Here is a 16,216-nt window from a genome sequence, read left to right on the forward strand (position 1 = left end):
GTCAGTAATTTTGTAGTCTGGTCTAAATGATGACATGAAATCTACAGATAAGTGACTGTTGCTTGACATTACTCAGATGTTCGCTGCTTCACTGAAAAGGTTTGACTGTGGTTGAGAACGCTTTCCCTCTTTTAGTGTGGCAGGTTGAAGGCCGTAGTTCATTTTAGCTCTGAAGCCTGAGACATCAGCAGAATCTGAAACCAAAGGAAGAGCAGCCATGGGGCAAATGAGGATGCTTGTCATACTAGACACTAGGGAAGGCTGAAGGGCTTGCAGAGCATTTTCCTGCATTTCAGCCAAAATGTTATATAATCCTAGATGTCCCACATTAGTGCAGCTTTTAAATAGATGACTGCGGCATCTCATGTGATGTTTCTGGGAGCTGGAAGCAATGTGTGTGTGTTGTCTACAATTGTATATTTTTAAAAAGTGTATACTAGAGCAGCTGTGCCACTTAGCTCTTACTTACCCACATTCCCCAAACGTGTGTCCTCTCCGTAAATGTCAGGATCATGTGTTTTTAGCAGTGTGACCCTTTGGATGCTTTGTGTGTTTGTCAGCAGTACAGCGACGAAACAGATAATGACAGACTATGCTGTTCCTGTGTTTTTTTGTTGTGTGCTGTTTTGAGGAGTGTGACTTTTTTCCCTTTTAAGATGCAAACATTTCCCAATACCCCTGGAGTTTAATATGTACAATTTTAGAGTCTTTTTTTTCTTTGTGGTGTGATTCACCTCACTATGTGTTATGAATATGTATTCATGATGAATACTGATTTACAAAAGGTAAAAATAAATAAATTGACAGCTAAAAGAGAAAATTAGTTTACATTGTTAAAAGTACCTATAAATCCCCATAATAGTGGGTAGGTGAATGATTCCCTCTAACAGTGTTGTGCAACTCATGTTTCTGGGGTCTGTGCTTAGTGTACCATGGGATAGCCTTAATTGTTCAGAAACATGGGTAGGAAGTTGCTGTTGTTGTCTTTCGGCTTTTCCAGGTTAGGGGTCGCCACAGCGGAACTCCGGTCCGCTAATGATTGGAAGTGGATTTTGACGAACGCCAAGGTGCCAGCTCAACATTCAACCTTCAACGAAGGCACGCCCATTTACGCATGTCTTTCGAACACCCACCCAACCGTGGGGAGGACATGCAGACTCCACACAGAAGGCACTCCCTGCACTCCAGCCGAGAATCGAACAGGAGAACCTCTTGCTGTGAGGCAACAATGCTACCGCTGCACCACCGCGGATGTCTAGAAACATGGGTAGGAAGTAATAGTTAAAAACACTTCCATGGCTCATTGTTGTCTCATTTTCCCTTACCCTCATCATTACACTGAGTTATTATTGGGGTCTATAACTGACACTTGCACATTTTTGAGCAGTCGAACAGTCAAGTGAGTTCCGTCTGTCCTTTCCAGGTGCACTTTTGATTTTTAAGGTATGAGCATGGGAATGTGCCTCTGTCCAGAACCACAGATAGTTAGTGTTGGAGTGTTACGGAGGCATGCACACAGTTAACATTTCTTTGTTTTTAATGTGTGACAACGTTTGTGGAAGGTTGCACATGTGCTGTATCGTTCATTGGTTGGAGTGGAGGAGTGTGCCTAGCACTGACTGGGTCCATTAGAGGGTGGTTGGAGAATATTGTCTTTGTCTTAGAGGGTAACTCACATTTGTTCTGGTGTGCACATAGTTTGTATTTTTATCTGAGGCTGATAAGAACTGGAAGGGCCTGTTTAACCAGCTCCACTAGCACATAATGATGTGTAGTAGAAGGCAGACTGTTGCTGCCACCTGTCTTGTCTCCAGAGTGCTGGTAATTGCTTGCAGTATGTCTTTGTGGCTGTATTCATTATTGCCAGTTGCAACTGCCATACAACAAAAGATTCCTCTCCTTTTGATGGGAAAGCAGACATTGACCACCTCCCGCCCATCCTCTTCCAGCACTTGAGATGTTCTTCGAACCAGGGACACCAGTAGTAGTGTTGTTGTTCTAATGTGTATTGTATTAGCTGGCATATCTTTTTGGTAGTTCTGATTTTAAGCAGAAACCATGGGAAGAAAATCTCCAATGGTACATAAACACTTTAGTAGAAACCCAAGCATCTGTGCCTTTGAAGCAGGCTGCCTGGTCAGTGAAAGTAAATACATAATAATAAGTTAGGTGCCTAAAAGTAACCACAGATGTTAAATGAAGCCCAAAATACACAAAGGGGTTGGATACATTTGTGCCTCGTAACACATACTAGATTCTTTTAGGACATGAAAAACAGATTAGTCAGCTTTGTTGAGTAGGACAGTTTTTAATAATGCATATTGTTGCAATTTTCAACAAGGGAGTTATAAGCAAAATATGTCATCAGCCAGAGGAGGGCTTTATCGACAATTGTGTACCACTCGGGTGAGTAATTTATTGGTGGAGGACCAAAGTCAGCATGTTTGATTTTGTGATTCCACAGTTGTAATTTTGTCATGAAAATGCACACTTTAATATTTCAAATAGAAATGTTTTATATCGATAAGTCTGCCCAAGACCTAAGGTAGTGCTATCCAAAAGTATCAGCAGCAGAGTTGTTTTTGGATTCCAGAACCTATAGTTGGATTGCACTTGTAATAACCGTCAGTTCCTTAGTAGGAGTATAACATTTTATGATACTGCATCTCTGTTTGTGGTGGTGGTGGTGGGGGGGACTTAATTAGAAATATTATGTGAGAATAAGATGAACCAGTCTGACCCTGATTTAAGTGTGAGCCAGCACATTATGTATGCATGAAGATAGGCTTATTGCCAATAACACTAGTAGTAAACACAATAAACTGATGGTGTTTGTTTGTTTTGCAAAACTACACAAGTAAATAAATTAAATGCGCATCAAGTTATCCAAAGTAAAGCTTGTTTCTCCTTGCCATTTGGCTGAACATGTTCCTGCAAGGGTAAATAAGAGCAGTACATAATGGAATATCCTAAGTACATGCCACAATAAAGTCATTATTCAGTAACATCAGATGGTTAAAAGCTTCCAGTCATGGTCCTGATTTTAAATTACTGGGAGTCCGTTCAATTTCAGACTGTACAAACTCTCAATTGTAACACAGCATCTGCTTCAGAGTTTAACTGCACCTTAAATTCTGCTTTTAACAGACAAGTTGTGGCTTTTAAAGTAGAACATCTGCCCTGATGTTTCTCAGAAAAATAAAAAAGTAACAGGACTGTAAGTGACTTTATTCTTCTGTTACTGATTTTTAAAAATCACATTTATTTATTTTTCCTTTGCTGATTTAAGGGGCACATACCCATGTACTGAACTAACCAAGAGATAGGGTGGTGATCCACCTAGTACAGAAGGCCTGAGCTTTGTACTGTGGGGGGGGGTGTCCTATGCACTCATTGCTTACACCTGAGGTGAACTACGTCTCTGCATCATCATAAATTGACTTCGGCCCACCTAGAGACAGGATATCCTGTAAAGTGTTTCTCCAAGACTTTTCTTCCTGTGCAATGTCAATGCTTCTGAATTATTTAGTTACTGAAGATTTAAAAGTATCTGTCAGTCCACCAGTAGTGGGGCACACAGCTCAGTTCTTGACAACTGGTATCCTCTGTTGGCAGAAAGATTCTTTGCAGTCATAAAGTGCCACTAACCTCATGATCTTGCCCAGAATTCCCCACCTCTTCAGGGAAATTTTATCTCAGAAAACCTATTTTTGTATTTTGACTGGTGTTTGTATTTCTTTCAGATCCTCTTCTCACTTTAAGTGCTGAATAGTGGAAAAGGATGAGTTTGGTTGTTCACAGATGAAATGCATTTCTGACAGTTGACCCTTCTTTTGGGCATGGCTTATAGCTTCATGGGTTTATAATTGTATACCAGGCTAACTACCACCAACCGGTGCCTTTATGAGCCTAGCCATGCAGTCTAACCCAGCTGTATCTCTGTGTATCATGGGCATTTATTAGGAGAATGTTAGGTCAGAAATTTCTAGAAGTCATATGGAGAGATTGTGCTAGGTTGGGCATTACTGTCTGCCTCTATCAGAGGCATGGGGTCAGACCTGGGGTGAATTTCTGATTTCCCGTCTATTGGTCAAGGTTATGTTTAAATAGGGTTAGGGTTAGGGAATGGACTCTTTTTCACATGGATGGGGAGCCTGTTCCAGAGCATGGAGATCATCTGAGACGCGTATCTGTCTTGCCAACATGTCTTTATATATATGTTGCAAGCAAAATTGAGCTAGTGGTTCTGATGTGCAAAAGGTCCTGTAGATCTGGCTCAGAGGGTGCCTTGTATGCCAGGCATCGATTGCCTCTCGGTAACCTGTAGGAGTCTGGGTATAGAGATAGGGCTTTAAGGCAGTCTGTATAGGACAGTGTGTGTATACATTGGATTCTCCTGCTGAGGAACCTTTGCGGGCATTCCAACTGTTGCATATGTTTAGATAGGTACATGCCAAAGGGGGTGTTATACTCAATGATGGGTCTGATAAGGGCTGAATAAAGTTACTTATAAATTGGGTGACATAAAATGATTTTTTTGCTACCTTGGTTATATGTTGGTCAGAGGTCAGATTACTGTCTATATATGTTCCCAGATCCTTTGCTGGCAATTTTCCCAAAAGGCACTAGAGTGCATTTCTTGGTATAGAGTTTTAGTCCTGACTTTGGCACCAGTCTTATCTGTGTTAGATCCTCTTGTAAGATGTTTGTGTCTTGGGGGAAATCTGTGATACCTCCCAGTTTGCAGTCATCTGCAAACTTGGTCACCAAAGGCCCTTGCCATTAGTCTTTGCTACTGAGAAGTAGATGCCAAATAGGAGCAGTTCCTGCACAGAGCCATGAGGTACCCTTCTGATGACCGGCCTCTTAGTAGAGGTGGTATCACCATCCTGACTTCCTGTGTCCTGTCTTTGAGCCAGCTGGCAATCCAGCAAGTTATGTAGGGTTTATGCCCAGTTTGGGGAGTTTGTCAGCTATACCAAAGTAGAGTATTGTATCAAACACCTTAGCCAGGTCCAGATGGGCAGCATGCACCATTTTACCCTCATCCATTCTCTTTATGACCTCAAAGAAGTCTAGCAGATTTAGTAGGTGTGATCTTCCCATGAGAAAGCCAAACTGAGCTGAGTCTGGTGTATGAAGGTTGCCTACATCTTTGTTCATCATTTCCATGATAATTCGTTCCATGGCTTTGCATATTATACTAGCCAGACTAATAAGTCTGTAGTTTCTGGAGTCTGTAGGTGGTCCATCCTTGTGAAGTGCTATGACAGTTGGCAGTCCTCCATTCACGTGGTACAAAGCCTGATATAAGACTATAGCTGAAAAGTGATTCAAGTGGTCCTGATAGGTCATGTTTCCATCTATTTAAGAAGCATGCTGGGATGTGGTTGGAACCCATTGAGGCTGTATTGTTGTCATTTTGTTACATAAACACAGTGTAATGTAGAAAACATGAAAAATTAAACTCTATGGTAAACTTGGGACAGAAACCATACATGCATAATAAAAGTGTGTAGAGCCTTGTAGTGTTAACTGCAGCATATAGAAAAGTGCAATGTCAGAAGATGAAAAAGGTTCAAAGTTACATTAATTGACAGCCTGAGTTCTTGTTTGTACATCAGAATGTACATTAATGAAATAACAAATTTGCTTGAGAAAGGAGCCATTAAAAATCATTGAATTGCCAAATGTAGCTACTGAACTTTTTTGTTGTCTTAAAGTGAAAAATTATAAGCACTGCCTTCTTTTTGATTTTTCTGTTTTGGGCAAGTCATGCATTCAGGCATACATGGAGAGTCCGTGGATTTTTGGAAGCCAGTGTTGACCCTATAAATAGAATTTTGGTGTAGAAAGAAGGTTCACATGTAGATGCCATAATTTGCAATGAGGAACACACAAGTGACTTGCAGCATAGTTAGCATGTGCTGTTGTAAACCAATTTTGCTGGGAGTAGGTTATTTCTTTTGTTATGTATGCATCAGTCATATCAGTTGAAGAAACTGTATACGTTACTGAGTCACCGTCCTTTTTCTTGATTAGAAATGTTACTGAAGTAATAAAGATGGCTGGCATGAATATTGCTGGCATGTCCAGTAAATGCAAAAAGGGATGGATTGGCCACGAACTCCTGTGTAATTAGAACAGGAAGCCTTATATGTGACATCCTGTCAGAACACAGTTGTTTTTATTTGTAGTAGTTTTAGCCACTGTACCGTAAAATCATCTCAAAGCTTCTTTGCACAGCTCTGGATGTAATAAAGGTCCCCTTTATAGGTTCATAGGTTTATACTAGGCTATCTGCCTTAAGGCATTTATAAGCCTAGCCCAAATTTTTGTGGCTTACGCCACCCCTTATATAAAAAAATACTGTGCCCATTAGTTTGTTGTGCCTCTGTCCAGCAGTGACACAGAGATGATTCCCGGGGTAAACCTACGATCTCCCATCCACAGGTCAAGATTTCTCTTGAACAGAGCCAGCGAGGTGCTCTGCCTCACATGGACTGGGATTTTATTCCACAGCATAGGGAGTCTCTGAGTGATAAATCTATCCCTCCAGCATGTCCTATTTATGTCCGCGCTAAGGTTTAAGTCGCTTGCTGTAGTGGTTTTGGTGGATTTGGATTTTTTGAGGTGGAGCATGTCCATTAATTCCCGGGCTGGACATGGCCTTGTATGTCAGGCACATGTCACCTCTGAGCAGACGGTATGCGACTGAATAGAGCTGGAGTTTCTTCAATCTGGCAGCATATGACAGATTTTGGAGTCCCTTTATCCTTTTGGTGAGGAACTTTTGGGGTCTCTCCAATTGCTGCAGATGTCGGGTGAGATGCATCCCGAATGGGGCATTGTACTCTATCATTGGTCTGATAAGTGAAGAGTACAGGGGAACAATGACCTCACTAGATCTGGATGTGAATCCTTCATGATCAGGTGGGCAATGTAGAAGGTCTTTCTAACCACTTTAGCAACGTGAATGTCAAAAGAAAGGCCACTGTCAACCTGGGTCCCCAGGTCCCTGATAACCTCTTCTGTGCTTAGTGGATTGCCACCTATATGGTAGCTTGGGGTTACCTTGTTTTTCCCGAAGGGTATGACTATACATTTTTTGGCGTTTAACTTCAGGCCATGGCTCTGGCACCAGCTATCTGTTTCCGTGAGTCCCTTCTGAAGGATATCCGTGTCCGATGCACTTTCCACTATGGCGCCCAGTTTGCAGTCGTCTGCAAACTGTCAGCTAAAGTCCTCCCATGTTGGCCTGTACTTCTGAGAAGTAGATGCCGAACAATAGAGACTGGAAGCAGTGTCAGTGACTTGGAATAAACTGAATGGTTTTGATGCAGCAAGAAGCTGCCTAACTTTTTTAGGTATTTTGAATGACGTGCCCAATATGTAATGCTTACACAGTATGAAACTTTGTGAGGTAATTGTAGCTATAATTTTTCTCAACATCTGAGCAGCATCATTAGACTCCTTGAATTTCATTCATAGCATGGAACACATACTAGCTCTGGGTGTGACATAATGGTTAACTTCTTCATCTTGTAGACACAAGGTACAAGGTTTGATTCTGGCCTTGGGTTATTGACTAGGCTTAAAAAGACCCTTCAAAGTAAGTTAGCCTAGTACCCGGTTATGAACTAATTAAGTTACTGTTAACATGACATGAATATTGCTGGCAATCTTAATTAAGTTACTGTTAACAAAATACAATAATATTTTCCAAGAAACTGGAAGAAAATAAAAACACAAGATAATTGAAAATACTCACAAACTTAAATCAGTAAGTGTTTGTCCTTTCCCAAAATAAGCACTGAGACTTCATTTGACAGATTTTCAAACTCAAAACACTCTCTGTTGTATAACATTTACAAATCACATGATCCCATTCTAAAACCAAATGCTATTTACAGGATTAGTTACCCTAAAAAGAAAAAATGTTTAATTTCCTTCTCTTTACTTATTTTTTATATAGTTCACACTTCTGATATCAGCAGAGGTAGTCAAGGAAGGGGGGAAAAAGCACTGCCCCCTCCAAATATTTCATCCACTGGACTAGCTAAAGCAACCTTAAATGAATTTTGTAGGAAAGTATTTTCCCTATATCCAACATCCTGTCATTAAACTAGTACCTACTTTTAGTTGTATGATGGCTTCCTCTTTTGGAGTCTTAATCACCTAGCCCATCGGTAATGAGAGTAAGTGTATGTATTGTTTTAAAGTTACAGTTTTCAAATAAATACTTTTATTGAAAAGTTTTTGTATATGAAAGGTAGATCATCCTGGTGTTCTATGAATTAAGGAAAGCATGCATGCATATGCAGTGCGTGTGACGTTTTTTGACCTGGCATGATGACTTAAGGTTTTCTGCACCCTGAATATGTTTTCCTTTAAGTGATGGTCACTTGCAGTACTTGTGTTGTACGTTTTAAAATATTCCAGAGACTTGGCAAATTTCATATTCATATTAAGGAAGAGTTACTTCCATACACACTTGTGAAGTCTGAAGTTGAATGGCTTCAAAGACTGCTGTGTTTAGAGCTATTTAACCAAGATCTAAAGCAGTTTGATGCAGTTTTGGGTGTGTTGATGACTGAATGTGTTGTCTTTTGGTTGGTACATAGCCTGATAATCTCCTATGAACTTAACCGCTTAAGAGCCCTTACAAACCTAACCTGGTAGTGCCCTCTTTGTATGGGAGGCACTGCCACCTGCATCTAGTAATGTCCAGATGAGTTAGCTGACCGGTGGACATGTGATCTTAGGTGGCACTAGCTGTTGTTGTAAGTGGGTGTGTTTAGAAGTGGTGTCATGACATATCTGTATGCTGCATTCAGGAAAATACCCACCACTGGTAGAGCAACAATAGGGTTTCTGTGCACTGTAAACCATCTTGGTTGGGTTTTTGCACTGTTACTGAGTACTTGATCTGTAGGGGCATGGGGTGTTCGTATGGGAGATGTTAAAAAAAAAAAAAAAAAAAAAAGGGATGAAGATTATAAAAGTTGTTGTATTTACGTATCCTGTGGCATAATATGAAACAGAGGCCAGTATTTTCACTGTCACTGTCGACTCGTACCACATCTGTGACTTCCTCATGTCAGTCTGCTGTCATATGGGGGGGTACATTTTAAATTTGTTCTGAGTCTTGAATGATGTAGGACAGCAGACTGTCTGTACAGTGGAATATGCCTTTCTCCCTCTGTGGTTAAAATCCTGTGGGGATGGGGTCTGTCACAGTACTGGTTAGTGGTACCCTGTTGGTGTGGGGTCTAACAGAGTGCCCACCACTGCACTGCATTTTAGACCATTATCCTTCAATGTAGTCATGAACGTTGCTTCCTGCTTTTTTCATAATAGTTATTATTCTTTGCTTTCCCATGTACCACAATAGTGTCCGGTAGGTGTGCAAGTAGACTGTATGTCCCTCATAGGATAATGCTAGTAAGCTGGAAAAAATTCATGTTACTTTGTTGCTGGCACAAAATGTAAGTCACGAGACTTGCATGTTCTTGCACCATGCAGCACAAGGCTGTGCAGGGAACAAGAGATGTTGGTAGCAGTTCATAGAGAGTTTCCAAGTCCGAGAAGAGAAGTCATGTCTTCTAAAAGGATACCTCAACAACCCCCTATGCCTGTTGATATGTTGGTGCTAGTTTTCCTGGATTTATCCTTCAGGACCTCATTGATTGTGTGCTTTGTTGCACTGCCTTTCTGCTTTGGCCAATATTTGCATAGTAAGTATCCCACTGATTGCGTTTGCTTCTTGCTGTGGGGTGAACAGAAAGTGTGTAAGCAGGAGCTGGGAAAAGGTTTTTGAAACCATGCAGTATACTAGTGATATCCAGGAACTGGCTCAGATTCGTGACACTGTGCAGTATACATGAGGTGTGATGTCCAGGAGCTGGGTCATAGGTTCTGAAAACTGCTTAATGAGCTCTGCATACTGTTCTACAGGAAAGAGCCTGGAAGGAGTACCTTCTACAGATGGAGCTTGATGATGGGGGGATAGTAGTACATATTGCCTTCTTTTGACTAACTGGGGCATACCATTAAGTAGGTTTAAAGATTACTGTTTGCTCATCCGAATAACCTAGAGCCATATTTTACACCGTTGAATAGCTATCCCTGCCATGGCACCTAGTCTGTGATCCATGTTCTCCTATCTTGACGATACTATGCAGCACAGTAGATGCCCAAACCAGTTGGTGTGTACAATTCTTCCCCCTGTAGAGCACCATGTAGAGTCTGTGCTGCTGTTCACACCTCCATTCGTTGGTGTGTTTGAGTTGGATACACTCAGCATGTTTTTCAGAGGTTTAAGGAACCCCACAGAGACACAGGGAGAACATGCAAACTCCAAACAGTCATTGGTTGGAGGACTGGCTCAAACCTTGTGCATGACAGGCGGAGACCTTAACCATTATGCCAAATGGCCCACTGTTTGCTTATCCATTGGTGGGAAATGTAGACCCCTTATTTCATATTGGGTCAGTTTTCCTAACTGCTTGTACTGGAATAAGAAAGCTTTATTTCCATTGGAGCTCGGGGACTGGTGATATTTCATAGCTGTTAGGCGAGCTGAGAAAACAGCAATCCTTTAGACCATGCAGAATGAGATTATATGTCTATATATGTCTATATATGAGAGTATATTACTGTTGCTCGTACCCACCTCATCTCTACCTTGCTCTATGCCTCCCCTATCTATACCAAAATTTGTAGAAGTAATCTGAGTAAACTTACATCCTCCTACAACAATATTGCCAGATTTGCAGCTGGGACCTCCTATAGAACTCATCACTGTATCAATCTGAATCGGTTAGGATGGTTAGAGCTGCCAAATTTAATACTTTTCAATCAATTAATAGTAGCTCATAAGATCCTGTATTTACCTCAAAATACACCCATACTTACATCCCTAGTCCTCCCCTATAATAACCTCAAGACCTTACGCTCAGCTAATAACCTACTTGTACAAATATCAAAATCCAACAACTTAGCTGGTGACACCTTGTTCTCCAATACAGTAGGTAAAGCCTGGAACATCCTCCCAAGCCAGCTAACCTCAATATCCTCTGTCATCTTATTTAAAAGCAAGCTTAAACCCTACCTCAAATCACACTGGCTATGCCCCTGTGTTAACCCAGACTAAGTATCTAACTATTAACTAGACTCCCACAATTCCTAGCCTCCCATGATCATGATCTTGTGTTGTCTCACTAATTTTTAGAGAGCTTAACCTTCCTTAGGATTTTTTCTCATGTAAATAAGTATATACTGTGGAATGATCAAACACCTTCATATAGTATCACAACCTATGTGTTAAATAACACTAGAAATCCATCCTTGTTTGCTATTCTTCTATTGATCTCTAGTGTTTTTCTTTCTTAGGTTTTCGTGAGACCTTAGTATCTCTTATCATAAATTACTAGGTGTATCTAATTTTGTAATATGTTATAAAGATTTGTACTACACCATTTCTAATACAAATGTATTAGTCTTATTCATCTATTCTTAGATAAATTTTTCCTTTTTCCTACTGAAATATAAAATATATAATCTTAGGCTTGTACTATAATTCTTAAAACTTATGTACCAAATTATACTGTTATTGTCTTTGTCTTGACCTTTTTATGTTGTTGTAATTTGTGGAGCTTTTCTCCCCGGGCCTCTACTGAAAATGGACATATATCCAGCTGGACTAGCCCTGTCAACAAATGTAAAATAAAAATAAATAAAAATATGTGATTTGTCAGAACATTGTTTTGGTCAAATTGGTCAAACCTAAAATTTAATAACCACTGTGTAATCTACTTACATATGCTCCTTTTGAATATAACCTTGAGCTGCATGTATTCTTTCTGTAATGCACAAGTTTGCTGGTATTGTCCTGCCAAAGAGTGGAAATGTCTGTTGTACTATGAACTATTGATTTTAGAAGGTAGCACTTGAACATTGGGTTTCTTCTTCTGTAACACTGAGGTGGTTTTCACTATTCTGGTGTGTTATATGGCCTTTGTGATGCCATGTTATTGCTGCCAGTAACTTTTTTATCTTTCTTTTTTAAACAGGGGAAGAGACCTGAAAAGGAGACGTGAGCAGGAAGCATATGAACGTGAAATGCAGCGCATCACTCTTCCACTCTCTGCATTCACAAACCCCACTTGTGAAATCATGGATGAGAACACTGTAATTGTTCACACAAATCAAACTCCTGTAGATGAAACAGAAGGTAGTAATCCACTCATTGAACAAGCCGGTACACCTGGTGCCTGAGTAAAACACACTGCATCAGTAAGGAGTGTTTTCAATACAACTGACCAAGGACAGCCCCCTGGCTTTACATGTGTATGTGTATATATATGTTTATTTTTTGTGCAAGATCTAAATATGGATTTTGGACTCTAAGCCATAGGTGGTGATGGTAACAGCATCAAACTCTGCATTGAACAGGTTTTCTGTCTGTGGATTGTCTGCTGTTGAGAAGCCGATATCTGAATGTAGAAGACATCATGAGAACAGGCGGGACTGGTCCAGGTCAGAGCCCTACCATCATGCTCTGAAACAAGGTCTGCGAAACACCTGGCATAGGAGTGTGTTCATATGCCCTCCACTCTTGTATAACATAGTGAAATTATTGTTTGGTGAATGACGGATTGTTGATCACTTTGGTGAACAGTTTCCGAAAAGCGGCAAGTCAGTGTTATGTGCTACTCAGTGTTGTATTGTGAAGAGTTGCAGCTCAGTCTGTCCCAAAGGAAGCCGGAAAAGATGTGATTGTTCGTGTTTAAAAGGTCTTGTCTCTGTTCCAAAGACAGGAAGGCTGCTTTCCTGCTGCCTCATGGCTGGCCAATCTGACTTGTGCTTACAGTCTCTGTGTAGTCTGTACTGAATGATAAGTTCTCAGCTGCTTAAACAATAATTGTGAGTTTTTAGTATTGGCAGGACTCGTGCGGTTGCAAGTCGTGTACCACCCGGAGATGAGTATTTCTGGTTTGATGTGACCATTTAGTAATTGGGGAATGAGCTTTGAAAATACAAAATAAGCTGTACTATTCATAGTAGCAGACTGCTAGGAAATTAATTACAGCTGTTGTAAGGATCAAGAAATTTTAACCCATGTCCATGATGCCAGTACAGTAGGAGGTGAGCAACCTGAGTCTGTTTAACTTGCTATTGAAAACTCAAGACAACTGTGAAACGGTTTATTCTCTCACACAATTCCTGACAGTTGCTTGAGTGTATTTCTGTTTTTTTTTTTTTTTTTTTTTTTATTGTTTTTTTTTTCATGCGGGCGGGGAAGGGGGTGTGGAAGCTTGGTCTAAAGTTGGTTTTCTGAGCTGTCCCAGGACGATAAGACATGTTCATATGAAAGTTGTAATTTATAACCTGAGTTGGAATTCTAAACAGTTGCACCAACCAATGTTTCCTAAGATTTTCCCCCACACTATTCTAAGTATAATATTCCTTAACTTTCCTTTTTCTATCTTTTTTTTATTCATTTGGCCTCCGTACTGCTTTTTGGCTCTGCTGAGAACTTCCAAGTCTTAGTTCATGTTGGGTGCTATTGTTTTTTTACTTTTGTCATGTTCGGACAGGTCAGCTTATGTAATTATACATGGCATCTGCTTCATCAGCACATGGTTGCAGCCTGTAACATCAGTGTGATGACAGTGTGCATTTCGTAGTGTTGTAATCGTACCAAGCTTCATCTGAAACAGGGTAGTAACCATATGGACTGTCTTGGTTGGCAGTCTGTCCTTGTTTTTTTAGTATTCTTAACTTTGGCTCAGCTTGTTTAAAGATCAGAAGTACGTACAAAAGGCTGAATAGTGTGCCCTTATTTCTGTGTTGAATGCCTGCCCAGAAATATGTGATAAATCTCTAGATGTTCATATTTTCTGGAGGTGGTCAATTGGGCACTTCTGAGTGGTAAAGGTAGTAGCAGGCCTCCAGTGGCATGGTGAACTGAGGCTGTTTGTAAGTGTTGTTACAAGAGCAGGAAGGGTTGTGTAAGTGTGGCCACATTGACAAAGGCTGGGGATTGATGGAAACTTCTGATATTCATGGGTACAGTTTGATACTCAAAGGTGTTCTTTCCATCCACACTGTTGCTACATGAAAGGCCTTGTGGCATGCAGGTATATCATAGTACTTGGTTATGCTCTGTTAGATTACTTCAGCTTGATTTCCTGTTTGAAAGACCTTTTCTGAGGCCAAATTTCTGTTTGCTAACTGGTTTCTTTTGTAGCTGTTTGTTGTGTGTGTGACTTTTCTCTCTCATTTACAACATTTAAAATTTTCATCACAGAAGCTACTGTTGATTTAGAAGTGGAGATATTATAATGGGTGAGATTTTTAAGAAAGTTTGCAAGAGAGGAAAATGACTAGCCTGTTTTTCAACTGTGGCAGATAGTTGGTGTTCCGCAGAACTAAATGGTTCTTGTTGGGTCCCATGTTTCAAACTTACAGCGACTCTTTTTCCAGTAACACTGGACAGTGTTAAGTTGTCCTTTGTGCAGCGAGGGTGAGACTGTACCTAGAAAATACTTTATGGCAAAAGTTCAGTGGGGGAAAGGGGAGTAAATATAATGTAGTCATTTTATGAGCCACTGTTCTGAATTAAGTGAATTCATTAACATTACTTATAGGGTCTTGTGTTATAGAGGGGATCAACAGCTAATTCTCCAGTTGGCGTTAGAGGTCTAGGGTTGTGGGGTGTGGCTGCCATGATTAATAAATTTGTAATAGTCATGGTGGTGGTAACAGCTGCCTTCTGCAAACGAGCTTCTGTGAAACGCACCAGTGCTGTTGGTTATACTGACATGATCCTGTCTCTTAAGGATACGTTTACTTTTTTTTTTTTTTTCTCTCTTGATTTATGCTTGTCTTGACTCCTTTTAATTTGAGTAGTGGATTTTATTTTTGCCCTCTTGGTACACCACTCTTGCTTGGCAGAAATTATTAGGCAGGGCAGCCACAGCTCTATGGCTGTGTAGAGTGTATTCATGCATACATCTTGGTTGGTAATTAAGGTAAGCATGTATAAATCACTTTATGCCGTAGTACCTTTTTTTGTAACATGTACTACTGCTGTGTAACAGTGATTTGAATGTACATGGTCCATTGCTTTCCTGCAGGCCAGGACAACTTGCTGTTCATTCAGAACTGGTCAGTGCTTGTGAAGTTTTCTTAGCAGCTGTGCATCACAGTATGACTGTCTTGTGCTGGAGTAATTCCACTACGCAGATAGTTTCCATGCCCTTTAAAGGGGGAGGGGTGAACTGTCAGGGTCCTTGTTTATGTTCTAAGTATTTATAGTAGCAGCATATGAGCTTTGGTTTGTCTGAAACAAGGCTGACCAAGGATACACACACACACACACACACACACACACACACACACACACACACACACACACACACACACACACACACACACACACACACAAAGAGATGCAACACTGCAGGGAAGAATGTAGCAGGCTCCTGAAGGCTGTTGTCTCTATGCGAATGCTGTTCAAAATGTTCTGCACAGGTATGCAAGTTGTCTTTTTTTTTTTTTTTTTTTTTTTTTTTTGTAATGCACCTGGGTGCTGTTGACTTTTATATGATTTAAAATTAATACCTCAGTACTTGAAAATTTGTATAATGTAGCAGTCCTTTGTGCTGCCTTTATAAACAATAAAATGACAAAATCTTGCTTCTTTTTGTGTCTTTTGTTTATTACTATATCATTAGTTCACGGCGAGGAAAGACAGTACAGTGCTATCTTAATTCAGCTCGGGAAGTATGCAGACCACTGAACTGGAGGATCCCTAATAACCTAGTAGCATCAGCTTCTGAACTTCATTCATTCGTACATTAGAGCTTGTTTATACGTCTGACTCATTCACAGAAGGTGGTACATGAGAACTGAGACATGACAGACTGAAAGGGGTTTGTGTCCATCGTGCATGTTTGTAAATTGTGTAACCCAAGTCTGTTTCCTCATGTGAATGCAGTATTGCATGGATGTGAGTGTTGACATCTGTGTGGCAACATCAGTTTGGTTTAGATCATTAACTTCATGTTTAATTAGGTTTTATATTGCTTGCCTAACCAGCGTTTTTGTTTTGTCTGAGCCATGGTATTGACTAGGGATAGGTGACAGTTGCAAAGCGAGCTCTGCTGTGCCACTGGCGGAGGGAGATGCTTGGCGAGCGCTGCTGTCC

The 16,216-nt window shown here is 40.5% G+C and overlaps 1 protein-coding gene across 1 annotated transcript in view; it reads left to right on the forward strand.

Moving 5' to 3' along the window:
- PIK3IP1 (phosphoinositide-3-kinase interacting protein 1) overlaps positions 1 to 15,705 on the forward strand; it is a 45,219-nt gene extending 29,514 nt beyond the window's left edge. The window contains exon 6 of the mRNA XM_044068820.1: positions 12,075 to 15,705. Coding sequence (XP_043924755.1) covers positions 12,075 to 12,279 — 205 coding nt within the window. The 3' untranslated portion in view covers positions 12,280 to 15,705. The remainder of the gene's footprint in view (positions 1 to 12,074) is intronic.
- Positions 15,706 to 16,216: the final 511 nt, after the last annotated feature.

This window comes from Protopterus annectens, chromosome 4.part0 (assembly GCF_019279795.1).
Source record: "Protopterus annectens isolate FY-2018-M chromosome 4.part0, PAN1.0, whole genome shotgun sequence".
Lineage (NCBI taxonomy): Eukaryota > Metazoa > Chordata > Ceratodontiformes > Protopteridae > Protopterus > Protopterus annectens.